Below are 16,204 nucleotides of genomic sequence, written 5' to 3'. Positions count from 1 at the left end.
ACTGCCCAAGGTCTCAGAACAAGGCAGTGCAAGAGTCAGAACAGCAGACCATTTTCCTGACTCCCAGTCCCAGGACCTTAGCACCTGGATTGCCTTCCTATAGTCTCTATGTGAATGAACTTTTTCCACATAAAGTGTTTTGAATCAGTTTTTATTTACAGAAGACATTAAAGTTTCCCACAGAAAAATTACATTTTTCACAATACAATAACTAAATTAGTCTCCCGAGCTTTGAACAGAATTATTCTCCCCTGCCCAGTTTCGACAGCAAGCAATAAAGTACGAGAGATGGAATTTTGCCAGTTTAATATTCCTTATATGTTAGAAAAATTACTAATGCACATATGAAAGTTCTGCATAAGAAAAAGTTACTTACCATGCTGACTATGACACTGAAAGTTATTAATACAAAAAGCAGAGGATAATTGACACTGTTCTTCTGCTTGAAACATTCATACCTGAAATAAAACATACAGGAAAGTTACATGTCCTACTTTATCATATATAAATGATAAATCTTACAAGAAGTAATAATGTTAAAAAGAACCATCTGTTGGAAACTAAAGGGAACCTGTGAGTGAAGTGACATGAAACTCATGGGCCTTGTAAGAAAATGTATACTTTCCCACAAGGCCCTGTCACTTTTATAGATGGAGTATATTTCACTTGTAATAAATACTGGCCTGATATTTACTTTTAATTATGTGTTACTGTATGAACAACTTGTTTGGGGAAAACACAAGCTAATACACACAGGGAAAGATTAACCCAATGAAAAGAAAAAGGGTGGGAAGAAATAATGCCTAAAAAGGCTTCCTCTTTCATGGACAGCAAATTAGACACAAGTTTGATGTGGTTACTAGAAAAAACACTGAAACTTTCACATAGTAACATGTAGCCCAAAATTATATTGCATCAGAAAACAGGAAATTATATGGGCTGTGGTGCAATCACACTTAGATTACTGGGTACAGTTCTGAGAACCACATCATCAGAAAAGAGCTTGATAAACGGGAAAGAACTCTGAGAACAGCAAACGTGACTGGGGCTGGAGGAATGGATGTGTCAAGAAAAATTAAGACCTAAATACGTATAGCTTAAATGATGAATAAGGGTTTATATGTCTACAAATCACCACAGAGGGAGAAATATTACTTAGCCTTATAGTAATGGGATGAAAGGGAGGAAAAATATATATTTATCTGCAAAAAATCTTCAAGACAGGAAGATGTATGGCTCTAGAGCATCTTGCCAAGGGAAGTGGTGGAAATTCTACTACTTGGGATTTTAAATTAGATTGAACCAAGGGTTAGGGAATATTCTGTATTGAACAATCCTACTTTGGCAAGCAGATGAACTAGATGATCTCTCTTCTTAAGCTTCCATAATTTTACTAAATATAAGCACATTATGTAAAGCACTTATATTTAAGAATTTACATGCAGTATACTACTCACTGTACATAATTTCAAGCAGATTCTGTGCATAAGCCTCACTTAGGTCCATTATACTTTTAAAAATATGGAATAATCAATACGATCCAAGAACTGGTGTTTGAACTTGGTTTTTTCTTCTCTGAATCACACTCAATTCAGGCAAAATAAATGCAAAAGAAATCTCACGGGTACAGGATAAAAGATGGAGAAAAGTTGTTCTCTCTTGCCACAGAGGGCAGGACAAGAGGCAATGAGTTCAAACTACAGCATAGCAGATTTAGATTAAATCTCAGGAAAAACTTCCTAACTGTAAGAACAGTAGGACAATGGAATAGACCGCATGGGGCAGTTTTTTTTCCCAATATCTTCATTAATGATCTGGAGGATGGCGTGGACTGCACCCTCAGCAAGTTTGCAGGTGACACTAAACTGGGTGGAGAGGTAGATACACTGGAGGGTAAGGATAGGATACAGAGGGACCTAGACAAATTAGAAGATTGGGTCAAAAGAATTCTGATGAGGTTCAATAAGGACAAGGGCAGAGTCCTGCACTTAAGACGGCAGAATCCCATGCACCGCTACAGACTAGGGACCGAATGGCTCGGCAGCAGTTCGGCAGAAAAGGACCCAGGGGTTACAGTGGATGAGAAGCTGGATAGGAGTCAACAGTGTGCCCTTGTTGCCAAGGCGGCCAATGGCATTTTGGGATGTATAAGTAGGGGCATTACCAGCAGATCGAGGGACGTGATCATTCCCCTCTATTTGACATTGGTGAGGCCTCATCTGGAGTACTGTGTCCAGTTTTGGGCCCCCCACTACAAGAAGGATGTGAAAAAATTGGAAAGCATCCAGTGGAGGGAAACAAAAATGATTAGGGGACTGGAACACATGACTTATGAGGAGAGGCTGAGGGAACTGGGATTGTTCAGTCTGTGGAAGAGAAGAATGAGGGGGGATTTGATAGCTGCTTTCAACTACCTGAAAGGGGGTTCCAAAGAGGATGGATCTAGACTGTTCTCAGTGGTAGCAGATGACAGAACGAGGAGTAATGGTCTCAAGTTGCAGTGGGGGAGGTTTAGATTGGATATCAGGAAAACCTTTTTCACTAGGAGGGTGGTGAAGCAATGGAATGTGTTACCTATGGAGGTGGTGGAATCTCCTTCCTTAGAAGTTTTTAAGGTCAGGCTTGACAAAGCCCTGGCTGGGATGATTTAGTTGTGGATTGGTCCTGCTTTGAGCAGGGGGTTGGACTAGATGATCTCCTGAGGTCCCTTCCAACCCTGATATTCTATGATTCTATGAAAGGTTGTGGAAGCTCCCCTTTAATGGAGGTTGTCAAAAGGAGGCTGTATAGCCATCTGTCTTGGATGGTTTAAACCAGTGGTTCTCAACCTATTTACCATTGTAGGCCATATATGCTGCTCTCTGTGTGTGATGTGGGCCTCATCCACACAATATATATACTAGCTGAATGGCACTGAGGATGTCACATAGGCTGCAGCTATATGCTGATTGGGCCGCAAGTGGCCCGTGGGCTGCGGGTTGAGAACCACTGGTTTAGACATAGCAAATCCTGCATCTTGGCAGGGGGTTAGACTCACTAGATGACCCTTGCGGTCCCTTCTAACCCGATGGTTCTATGATTCTAGGATCGGTTCAGATTAAAGTGAAACAGTTTTAAGAATGAAAACATTATGGACCCAAGTTTTACATCAGAGCTGGTCTAAACTGTAGTGCATGCAGCTATGATAATTTACCCCACCTGAGGATTTGGCCCAACAGTACTCCACTTAATCCACAAGCTACAGGCAGACTTCAATAAAGCTACACCAATTTACACCAGCTGAAGATCTGTCTCTATGTTTTTAAGTAGTCAAACAAAACTCATTGCTTGCAACCAGTTCATAACAGGAATAAGTGGATTGATTTCATTAGTTGGATTTTCAAGGCACAGCCCGCCATATCGCTTCAGGGACTGGATGTGGCAGGTGGGAAAGACAGTATTGCATAACTTGACTCATTTGTTGGAGTTGCAAAATGCTACACAGTTCCCTGATCCAAGGAGGAGAATTGCTTTGGATGTTGTGCCAAAATGTTCTAGTTTTTCCAGGACACTCTTCTACAAAGTATTTAGTTTCCTTAAGAATTTTTTTTTTTTTTTTTTAAGGGTATGGAAAGCAGGTTTGACCAAAATTTAGAAGTCTACATTCAGAGCACACTGTCCCTAGTGAACGATAACCCTGCTGTTTTTGCAAGAGTTTCATTACTCTTGTTGTCTACATGCCAAATACTGCTTAATTCTTAACTGTATATAATGCTTTACATTTGCAAAATGTTTTTACAAACATTAAATCAACATCCCTGTGAAGTAGGGAGGCAATTTGATTTGTTTATTAACATTTCTACAAGGCTTATCACAATATTGTCTTACTTTATCCAAAATGTTATGTCTCATTTACAGCTAGGGAAATAGACAAAGAGGTTAAGCAATCTGCACCTGGTCACACAGCAAGTCTAAGTTAGCAAAGCTAGGACTAGAAGTCAGAGTTCCTGGCTCCTAATCTGCCCATTAAATCGTGATTCTTTACTGTTAGTAAAATTGTTGACTGCACTGAGTATAGCATAGATGCTTTAGCATCAATTTAAATGAGAGCAGATTGGGTTCCATGTATTGGACATTACATAAAAGTAGCTTTCCAATATTAAAAACATTTGACAAAATACTTACAGGCAGTAGACAAACACACAACAACTGTATATCATTGGCAGTTCATCCAATAGCTACAAAAAGCAGAGAAACACCAAAACATGAAAAATCGCTTTTAACTCATGCACAGGTGTAAGTTAACCAGGAGGAAATCACTTGTTAAGTAGGGGTTTTTAACAGTTTTATGATACCCAGATTCTTGACTATATTTTATCTTCGACAGTATCAAATGCCTCTCAACCTTAGAAAGCAGGTGAGTTACCATGCTTGCTTAACAAATCTTTCAAATATAACATATTATGAGACAGCATGCGTTCACAGATCTCTGCCATTTTCACCACTCTCATATCCCTTTTAAACATTTACGGAATTTCCAGTAAATTTTTAAAGAAATCCTGTAATACAGGAACTACCTAACCCCCAAACTTCATAACCTGCTCAAAACATTTCGTGGTATCTCCCCACCTCTCAATAAAAATTAATCAGGAGGTTGTAGTGAAGCCTCTTTAAGACCTCATTATTTTTGCACAGAGTATTACAGAACATTAGTACATTACGAAACATTCTCTGATGCAGTAGCCTCGCTTTTCGTTTACCTTCTAATTTGCAAAATTAAGTAAACTGTAGTAAGTTGCAATAATTGGGTCTTCCAATTATGACTGCAAATTAATGCATTTTTATCTTAAACAATTTTTAAACCATTAGTAATAGGATCACAACATTTTGTCTAAAGAAAATGAAGTTACTCTTCTGGAGGGGGGAAAAGTCTTTGGGAAGTAATACACCCACCTTAATGGAGGAGGCAAGAAAGATCTATGAAGAATAGATACTTCTGCTGAGGATGCTCATGTTGCATTTGAACTTTTGCATCACATACACAGAATCAGAACATCACCTTTTCCACCAAAACTCTGCTCTCCAATGAGTGCTTACATACATGCACATGTGAATTTGAGAGTGCGGAGTTGATTTCTCACGGAAGATGACAGTAAAGTCAAGAGACTGAATCTTGACAAAGGGGTCATTAAACATTATGAACTTAGACAGTAAGCGCTCCACATAGTTTCAATTAAAGAACAATTTTTATGTTTCTTTACTTTGACCCACATTTTTGTCAGAGGGAAATGAATTTTCCGGGGAAGAGGTCAAATGGGGTGCAAATAAGGCCAGCATGTTTTGCTGCTGGAGGCAGTGGTGCTCCCCTTTCTGAAGGTTATTGAGGGGGATTGCCAGGCTGGAGCTGTGCTGGTACAGTGGCTCCTGGCTCCCAGACTACCACTGGTGCAGGGGCACCCAGAGGGGCCACAGCTGCACTGGTGCCAGAGACGCTGTAGTCCTACTCTAAGTGCTGAACCACATGAAAGGAAACCACTCCCGATGGTAACTGACATGTTCCTTTGCATAAAGCCAGCCTGGTACTGCTCAACTTGGGAAGAAGGCCTCTGAACACATTGGCCAAAATAACCATTCAATTTTTAACTTTCACGTTGAAAGGCAATTCAGTCATTTTAAGATAGTGGCCGAGTCTATCAAGAGTGAGAACAAATTAACGTCTCTTATTTTTGGCAAAAAAAAAACTTGGAGAATTCAGAAGGGATGACCAACAATACCCAGGATAAATGAAGCTATTCATTTAGAAGATTCAGCACTAGAGATGAACAGCCCAGAGTTTGCTTAAACCATTTCTTAGCATTTTTGATATTTCAATTTTCCAAGGTCTGGTCAGGCATAACCACGTGATTAATCCATGTAGCTCCTTCTTTAAATAAAAGTTGTTAATAAATTAAGGTTCCATGAAAGAAAATAAAACCAAAATCAAAACAAATACTGTGGCCAACATTTTCAAAACTGGACACTAGCCTCCAAAGTTCACATTTTGGTAGTTTTCAAGGACAAAATAGTAGAGTAAATCTCCTAGAGGTTCAAATAGATTCCATCTAGGTGGGAACCAATTCCCCCCAAAAGACAGCATGGCCCAGGCACAAGAAGGAGGGTGTGAATCAGTCCTTTCAGAAGTCTTAACTACTGGATGTCCAAGCATCAAGGAACCTTGCATAGTGACATAGTGAGCGGATATAGCTGCCCACCAAACAGTTTTGGCAGCTGCTCTTCAGGCAACCACTGGAACAATTTTTCTGAAGCCATTGCCTTTTCCCCTTTGCTGTACAATTCTGCCTGATGGTCTGTTTGCAATACTGAGTTAATGATAGCTCCTGTGAAAGTTACCACTTGAGCCACTATGAATGATGACTTTTCATTGCTGAGACACAGACCCAGTGAACAACAGCATTGTCTAAAGGATGGAATGTACTTTTTCTGACTATGGGGACTCATCAGCTAGTAACAGGGTAATTGTGAATCCCTCGCATTTAGGTTAGCTGCTTCTACAGCTAGATATTGAGTGCTGTGGAGTAATTTGTACTAGAAGGGACCTTGCATATGCAAAAGCTTCGGTACTTTATACATTCTGACCTCAATGACAGATAATAATATGCACCACTGAGGCTGACAGCCTCCAACAAATCCCATAGACATAAGAGAGAAGATTATGGAGGCCGTCACCATACTGACCTTGACTTGGAAGATGAATTTGTCTCGTGTTCTCATATCTATGGCAAAGCCCTTCAAGTCTTCTTGGGAATGACGCTATATTGGGACTAGAATCTCCTTGCCCAACAATGTATTGCTGAAGAACCTCTTCTATTATTCCCAAATGGAGAACCAGCCAACAATTACTGCTTTTCACAGAGTTTCGACTTAAGTGCCAAGGGCAGATGCACATCCAGAAGTGCAGTTTTATACTGCTACAACATTAAGCAATACACGGGGATACCAATGGATGACAAAAATAATCCTAGGCAATAATGTTCAGTACCAAGTCGAAGCTGTAATGTAGTTTAATATTACAGCATCACAAATGAAAACTCTAAATCTCATAATAGGGAACGTCCCTTTTACTAAATAGTCAATTGATTAAAGTACTGATTTAGAAACCAGTATACATTCCTGCATGTACATCAGTACCAATGGCTAACAAAGTAGGGCTCACACTACATCTATGCTGAAAGGAATCACATCCAGTGAAAAACATATTTTACATATAAATCAAACAAAATTAGATTAGCTAAGAACAAATCCCTAAAATGACACATTCTGTCCCCCTTTAGAGTGATAATTCTTTGCCAGCTCTGCCAGACTTAAAATGAACATGCACAGCCACCTGATTTGATTCCTATGAGGGAAAAGCAAGCCACTGGAGGCATTTGGTTACAGAATTAAAAAAACCCAGCAAATGCACACTTGGGGACAATAGTGAGATACCTGCACAAGGTTATTCGCATCTGCTGATTAGTACTAACCTGCATTTCATACTTCAGGGTCATGTGGAAGCACCAGGATCCCAATCCAACAGCTGAAATGAAACCAAAACACAATTAGCATAACCTTTGTTAAAATCACATCAGTGTATTATCTTAACAAATTAACTTCACTGACAACAGATCTTTAAACATCACAGACAGGGACATTTTCAGTCATCTATCCAATTTTTTTTTTAACGCCTTTTGACAGACATATTGGTCATTAAAGATCCCATTGAACTTTTTGTCAGAGAATATTTCCCCCAGCATTCTTTTCCATAAAATAGGAGAGCACTGAGCATTAGGATCACAGGAGTATTGTATTCCCAAATATTAAATGTATTAGAACCGTTAAGAAAGATGGAGAAACAGTTACACAGTATTGTCTTCTGACTAAATAAAAACCACAAACCTGTGATATTTTTGTTGATGTTCAGCTGAAAGGCTTTAAAAGCCAAAGTTTACAGAATCTTTATCAGACCACAGGAAACAGGATTTGAGTTCAGATTTCAGAATTAGAGCCAGGTACAGCTGTGGATTGCAGATTACGTAAACCTAATGGAACTATTCAGAAAAAAGACTAGCAGATCTTTTCCATTTCTGACTTCTATGAAGCTCTTGATATATTCACCTGGCTTTTTTCATTTGACATATTTGCCCTCTCATCTCTGTATTTACTTCTGACATTAGTTTAAAGACACCACCTTACCTGGATATCATTCACCTTGTTTTTCTTAGGCCTGATGAAGACAGATTCTTAAACCATGTCCACACTCAGACTTCAGCCAGCATAGCTATGTCAGTCAGGCGTGTGGTCCTTGACCAATATAGCAGTGTGGGCAGAAGACCCTGGTGTAGAGTTAGGCTGGTCTACACTACCGCTTAAGTTGATTTGTAAGTTACGTCGCTCAGGGATGTGACAAAGACACCCCCCGAGCAACGTAAGTTACACTGAACTAAGCACTGTGCACACTGTTGCTCTCCCGCTGACATAGCTTCCACCTCTCACGGAGGTGGAGTAATTATGCTGATGGGCAAACGCTCTCCCAACAGCACAGCGCGTCATCACCAGATGTGCTACAGTGGTGCAGCTGCGCCGATGTAGTGCTCTAGTGTAGACTTGCCTTCAGTTATACCGGTAAAGCCCTGCTTTTATGGATGAGTTTGCCTTGCGAAGGGAGAGGGGAATCAGATATCAGTAAAAGTGTAGATTTGCTGGTATAAGTTGCGTCCACACTAGGAGCACTTTCCCGGTATAGTATACCGGTATTCCCACACAGGTAAAGTGCTGCTAGCGTAGAGACAGCCTTAGAAATTGTTCTGACTATTTAGATAAGACTTGGTGGGGCAGGGAGTTAGCTTTGGCAAGGGGTTGCTGGTCTCCCCTAGTACTTTCAAATGTGACAAGATATGTTCCTTGCCATTAAAAAAAAAAAAATCTTCCTTTTTTTGGGGTTGGGGGAAGAGTAGATAGGTTAATGTCTGGGTTTATACACATTCCACCTAACACTCTCCCTTAGTTTCAAATCAAGGTATTTTTCATTTTGTCTTAAACTGCTCTGCAGTGTGGCACTCCAGTCCAAAGATATAATAGTCACATTTCAGTAATGGGTAAATAGATCACTTTTGAGAATACATACTGAAGTTGGTCAGATGTGCAAGTGCCCTTATCTAGAGGTGTTCTGTTTTTTTATGCTCTGTTAGACTAGTATTACTATGTCACTGTGTCTCCTTACTGAAGAGGAATGTCTAAGCATGCAACTGCTTACTTACAGTCACATTTGCAGTCCAACCATATCGTTCAAAATGTGTTGTCAGAGATATCTGAACTTCATTAGCGCTCTGGGGAAATTGGACACCATTGTCTATGGCAAGCATACGCACTTCCATCGTTCCCAACTGAAATTTAATTAAATTACTCATTTAAACCTGAAAAAAGAAAAGGAGGACTTGTGGCACCTTAGAGACTAACCAATTTATTTGAGCATAAGCTTTCGTGAGCTACAGTTCAGCTCACGAAAGCTTATGCTCAAATAAATTGGTTAGTCTCTAAGGTGCCACAAGTACTCCTTTTCTTTTTGCAAATACAGACTAACACGGCTGCTACTCTGAAACCTGTCATTTAAACCTGAGTGTCACTGTGTACCTGCATCTACACATTCTTTTTAGAGAACTTTTCATATCATGACCAACATCTATTCTAACTCCATTAAGATTTAATTGGGAAATTCACATGTATCTGGCTACACCTACAGTATATTCTGACTGTCATTCAATTTGGAAATCAATAAGCTCATCATAGCAGTGCATGAGTTGGTGTCACTGTAGTCAAGGTTACATCAGTATTTTCTCTATAAAAATCCTTTCCAGTTTATAACAGCAATAAATTTCACCTTGGGCAGAAACATGGCATGCAAGGTTTCAACTTGTTTTTTTAATGAACAAAATATGTTAGTTGTAGGTTATTAAAGTTATAAAACCAGCAAACCAATTAGAATCCCACTCCACACATACAAAATTAGAAACTGTTGTAAGGACTATGCTGTAGAACCTTGGTGTTTCTTTTATTATGAAAGATTACACTGGGTTGAAAGATATTCCTTAAAATGCTTAAAATGAGAAATGCTCTTGGGTCTGTTAAATTCTAAAAAACTATGAATGCTTTAGGTGCAAGCCCTGTACATGCACCACTTCAATAAAATCTATAATCTTGGTGCAATCATGTCAGATTTCCTAAATCAAGCAGGATCAGATCTGTTCAGTATTTGGATGCAAGAACTCAGTGAGAAATCCAGGGTGCTGCACGATGGGGAGCTGGTTATTCAGTAGGTGGCACTCTCCCCTCTGAATCAGTGCCCTAGAACGGTGCTGTGGGAATTGTGCTTCGGGTACTATCTTTTGGATGAGACAGAAAACCCAGGCCTTGAATACTTTTGGTCATAAGATCTCATGTTAACTTTATGCAAAAGTAATTATGTCACTCTAGAGTCCTGGATAAAAGCCATCTAAAGTATATTCTGTCCATCTAAGAGAACCCCTTAAATTCAGTTCTGTTTGCATGGTGGTGGCTTCCTTGCTCCATCCCAGTAGCAGTTAATAATCCATATTGAGAGTCTTGAGGATTGATGCTTCTATATAATACATCCGTTAGTACTACTGTTTGACTTTGGTATATATTCACAGCAGCCAAATAGATCATCATCAATCAAAAGAACATGCAGTCAGTCAGCTGAGAAGCCACTGTGCTGAAGTAAAAACCCAATTGTGTGCCTAGATAGCAGGTAAATATGCCTTTTCAAAGTTAGGTAATTTGGAAAGGAACTACTTAACAAGACAAAATGTTACAGTCTTTTGTGCAAATTATAAGTGGGACTACTTGTCTGTCACAGAGGTCGCGGAAGTCACAGATTCTGCAACTCTACGAGACTTCTGGAGGGGCAGTGTGGCTCAACCCAGGCCTGCCCAAGTGTCTGGCTCGCTCCAGGGCCAACTACTCAAGTGGCCCCTGGGACAGCCACACCAACTGCTGCTCCAGTGGCCCCATGCAGCAATCCCCGGCCGGCCAGCCAGAGCAGCCACGGTCCATGGCCCCGGGCAGCTGGTACCGCCCAACACCCCCTCAGCAGAGGTCCCCACACTCCCACCCCAAGATTTAGTCACAGGTATTTTTAGTAAAAGTCATGGACAGGTCACAGGCTGTGAATTTTTGTTTATTGCCCATGACCTGTCCGTGACTTTTACTAAAAATACTTGTGATCGCAGCTTTAATTATAAGCATACTCTGCATTTGTCCATCACCACACGCAGATGCCCCTAACATGCTTACTACAAAAAACAAAACAAACAAACAAAAAAATCCTCACACCACAATATTTTAAGACTGCAGTTTCAGCAAGTTTCTAAACTGAGAAAGGCACTGTGGATGTCATGCTTGCAAGTTACAACATGTTGATTTGCTGCACTATGCTATATCCACTGGGCAGGCAAGGATCCCATTCCACTCTGCTCATGATCTAAGACTAAGGCCATGTCTGCACCAGGAGTGCTTCACCAATACACAGGGCCCTTCCACATTCATGGGCCATTTTGGTCAATTTCATGGTCAGACTATTTTAAAAATCGTAAATTTCAGTGTTGGAATTGTAGGGGTCCTAACCCAAAAAGGAGTGTGTGTGTGTGTGGCGGGGTGGGGGGGTCGCAATATTATTATGGGGGTGGGTTGCAGTACTACTACCATTACTTCTGTGCTGCTGCTGACGGCGGCGATGCCTTCAGAGCTGGGCAGCCGGAGAACAGCCGCTGCTGGCCAGGAGCCCAGTTCTGAAGGCATCGCCGCAGCAGCACAAAATTAAGGACGGCATGGTATGGTACTGCCACCCTTACTTCTGCGCTGCTGCCTGCAGAGCTGGGTCCTCAGTCAGCAGCCACCACTCTCCGGCCGCCCAGCTTTGAAGGCAGCAGTGTAGAAGTAAGGGTGGTATGTCATCTTTAAGAAAGATGTGGATACACTGGAAAAAGTCAAGAGGAGAGCAACAAAAATGATTAAAGGTTTAGAAAACCTGACCTATGATGAAAGGTTAAAAAAATGTTTAGTCTTGAGGAAAGATGATGGGTGAGGGGAGAAACCTCATTACAGTCCTCAAATATGTTAAGGACTCTTATAAAGAGGATGGTGATCTATCTTTCTCCATGCCCACTGAAGGCAGGACAAGAAATAATGGACTTAATCTGCAGCAAAGGAGATTTAGGTTAAATATTAGGAACAATTTTCTAACTATAAGGGTAGTTGAGCTCTGGAATAGGCTTCCAAGGGAGGTTGTGGAATACCTATCATCAGAGGTTTTTAAGAACACACACCTGTCGGGGTGGTCTAGGTATGCTTAGTCCTGCCTCAGCACAGGAGGCTGGACTAGATGATCTCATGAGGTCCCTTCCAACCCTATATTTCTATGATTACATCTCTATGTTGCCATTTCAAACTCAGCCAAACAGGGCTAGCAGAAATTTAAATTTAGTTTGTGAAAATTTTTGAAAGAAATGAAAACACTTTTTTGACCAAAAAAACTTCAAGATGAAAATTCTCATTTCAAATTCAAAATTTTAATTTATTTTTCATTTCCCCCTTCCCTTTTCCCCTCTCTGAAAGGGGAAAAGGAAAAAAAAAGTTACTCTCTCTCGCTTGAAGTTTTAAATTAAAAAAAAAAAAACTTTCCCACTTCCCCAGCAAGAAAGGTGAAAAAGGAAGACAAAATGGTGGGAAGAAGAAAAAAAATCTCTAGTTTTTTCTTTAAAGATTTTCCTGTTACCACACAAAATGAATTTTTTCTAAACAAAAATACACATTTCCCATTTTGCTTCAAAGATTTTAACCAGAAAATAAAAACAGATAAAACAAAAAAATTCATAACTATTTTTGTCAAAAAGTTATTTAACAAAACACAAAACAAAACACACTTTGCTGTGGAGCTAGTTGAAAAGTTTCAGTCAGAGTTTGAGAGCCACAGCTGTTATCTAAGGGCCTCTGTGAAATGGTACAAGGTCTTATTCTTCTGTCTTAACCCTGCACACTATGCATATAGTATGACGTGATGAGCAGGCCATGGAATCCTGATTGGACATTAACGAGCAAGCTACGAACTAGAAAGGGAAGCATGTAACTGAGCACCTCATATGTCTGCCAAGGATCACAGAAAAATCCTTATTTCCTCGGGAGCACCCATTTTCTATCCATACCCACCCTTTTTTTAAGCCATGCAATTGAAATAACATAGCAAGCATGCAAGGGGCTTGGGATTTATTTCTGCTCAGTAAAGAAGAGTAATTATACTAAGGTAGAGTAGTTAAAGTAGCTTAGTACTTAACCTTATTTGTGTCCATGTGTGGCCTCTAGTCTCGCTTCCACCACAACACCCTTATGTTCCCCGTTCCTTGCCTCACATTATAGAAAGACTTACATGATCTAGGCATTTCTAGAAAAGTATTCACTTCATAAAAACCAAAAACACAATCAGACATTCTGTAAGTACGTCCTCAAATAAGTATAGTATTTTCTAACTGGGAACAAACATGAGGAGAGAGGAATGAAACATTTGCCACAGAAATAAGCTTCCCATGTGGTCATCTACATATTGAGAAAGGGAGACAATTAGGTTCTGACCCAGGAAGTAGAGGTCTAGGTTACATTGTTACAAGAGAGTTTCCCCAAGCATGTAATAGCATAGAGGTCAGTAAGCATACAGAATTTAGCCAGCTGGAACCTCTTAATTCAGAAGCTTTGGCAACCAATTGAAGCGACATAGCATTTAAAAGTTAAAGCTGACAACAAGCTGCAGTAGTTAAATAGATACCGGGTGTCACCCCTCAACATTTTTATGTTGATCCTCATCACTTCAAATTACAGAGGGGCATATCTAAACAGTGTGATAAGCACAGAATACACACCCTATTTTAGAGCAGTGGAAAGTAGTCTAACATATGTAAATAAAGTACTGCTGAAAATGTAAGATCCCACTAAGCTATATTATATTTAGAGCACCATATTCCTTTTATTTCTGAAAGCATTAATACAGGTTTCTTGGTACTAGCAATTGTAGATATTTGACTGTCAGTTGATATATTTGTTTCAAAATCTGAGTGGTGATGCAAATACAATGCCATCCACAAATTTCAGGCTATGAACCCACCCATGCTTTCACCTCTCAGAATGGATGTAGATATGTATTTGTAAGCAGGTTCAGGAAAAATCTGAAACTTTATATGATAAATGATGCTTTATTAGACTGCTTCTATTGTGTAGGGACTAGTCTTACAGGAATGAATTCTGGGGACTAGATGGAGAATATTCTGTGGGGATTTTTTTATATTAAGGTATTTATGGATTAATATTTAAAATAACTTCACACACAACCAAGAAATGAAATCCAGGGGCAGCACTTGGAGTTTCATTTATTTTTATAATTTTTCAAATTTAATTTTGTTGGATTATTTTTGCCCTTTTTTTTTTTTTTTTGGTGGTAGCTGAAAAGTAATGGTTTTCTTCTCTTGCATTTCCCACAATCTAGGGACAGGAGTGGTCCCAGCTACTCCATGTAGACCTGTTTTTGGCTTCTGGGTAGGAATAGGTGAATGACCCTGTCATAAATATAAAGGGAAGGGTAAACCCCTTTGAAATCCCTCCTGGCCAGGGGAAAGCTCCTCTCACCTGTAAAGGGTTAAGAAGCTAAAGGTAATCTCGCTGGCACCTGACCAAAATGACCAATGAGGAAACAAGATACTTTCAAAAGCTGGGAGGAGGGAGAGAAACAAAGGGTCTGTGGGTCTGTCTATATTCTGTCTTTGCCGGGGATAGACCAGGAATTGAGTCTTAGAACTTTTAGTAAGTAATCTAGCTAGGTATGTGTTAGATTATGATTTCTTTAAATGGCTGAGAAAAGAATTGTGCTGAATAGAATAACTATTTCTGTCTGTGTATCTTTTTTGTAACTTAAGGTTTTGTCTAGAGGGGCTCTCTATGTTTTGAATCTAATTACCCTGTAAGGTATCTACCATCCTGATTTTACAGGGGGGATTTCTTTATTTCTATTTACTTCTATTTTTATTAAAAGTCTTCTTGTAAGAAAACTGAATGCTTTTTCATTGTTCTCAGATCCAAGGGTCTGGGTCTGTAGTCACCTAGGCAAATTGGTGAGGCTTTTTACCAAACCTTGTCCAGGAAGTGGGGTGCAAGGTTTTGGGAAGTATTTTGGGGGGAAGGACGCGTCCAAACAACTCTTCCCCAGTAACCAGTATTAGTTTGGTGGTGGTAGCGGCCAATCCAAGGACAAAGGGTGGAATATTTTGTACCTTGGGGAAGTTTTGACCTAAGCTGGTAAAGATAAGCTTCGGAGGTTTTTCGTGCAGGTCCCCACATCTGTACCCTAGAGTTCAGAGTGGGGGAGGAACCGTGACAGACCCCTTAACTGAAAGGTTCTAATAACAATTCTACGCACATCTCTCAGTTTCATTTAAAGCCAAGTCTTCTAGGCTGGTTATAAATTCTTATCAATCTGTGGCTGGAGTGCAGAATCCTTTCTCCCTTGGCATTCATTTATCTTTAGCACAATTTGAGTGATTTAGCACTAGAACTTAAGCATGCCAAAAAATATAGAAGAGAATCTAAAACACAAAATAAGACACTTCAATCTTTGACAAAAATTTCAGGCCAAATCTAGGAGCTATGCCTCCGATGTACACTCAAAGTCCAACACCTCTGATAAGAGAAAGCAGGACCAATAGATACCAGACGTATACTTTGGGGAGATAAGGTTAGATTAAGTTCAAAACAACTACAGAAGTGCTTGATACAAGAAGTTGGATCAATTCCCTTCTAGAATGTGTAACATTAAAGTACTATAGACATAATCCCAAAGAAAATAAGCAGTACTTGGGAAAATATTCAGAGAGACTCTCTCTAATAGGTCATGCTTTCAACACCACAGTTATTTGAGCTTCTTAGACGCCTGTCTACAGGTTAATATTATGAAGTTCTGTAAAGAGAAGAGTGCCCTCTAGCTACTGGGAGAATGCCTTGAATGTGATTGTTTGTCCTGATGCAGGTCAAACCAGTAAAAGGTAAGTACTAAAACTGACAAAAGAGATGGAAACCTTGTGCTCACTCAGTTCCTCCAAGGTGTTTGCCCACTTGTTTTATTTATGCTTTTATA

At 39.9% G+C, this 16,204-nt stretch overlaps 1 protein-coding gene across 2 annotated transcripts in view; it reads right to left on the bottom strand.

Annotated features, from left to right (window-relative positions):
- Positions 1-16,204, bottom strand: part of ACER3 (alkaline ceramidase 3) — a 76,474-nt gene that overhangs the window by 27,366 nt on the left and 32,904 nt on the right. For both annotated transcript variants that reach the window (XM_073335212.2, XM_073335220.1), the window contains exons 3-5: positions 7,503-7,555; positions 4,165-4,217; positions 377-458 (exon numbers count right to left, since the gene is read on the bottom strand). In XM_073335212.2, the coding sequence (XP_073191313.1) occupies positions 377-458; positions 4,165-4,217; positions 7,503-7,555 (188 nt within the window). The remainder of the gene's footprint in view (positions 1-376; positions 459-4,164; positions 4,218-7,502; positions 7,556-16,204) is intronic.

Source organism: Lepidochelys kempii, chromosome 1, assembly GCF_965140285.1.
Source record: "Lepidochelys kempii isolate rLepKem1 chromosome 1, rLepKem1.hap1, whole genome shotgun sequence".
Classification (NCBI taxonomy): Eukaryota; Metazoa; Chordata; order Testudines; family Cheloniidae; genus Lepidochelys; species Lepidochelys kempii.
Note: the sequence above shows the minus strand (reverse complement) of the source record. Positions and strands in the feature narration are given on the sequence as shown.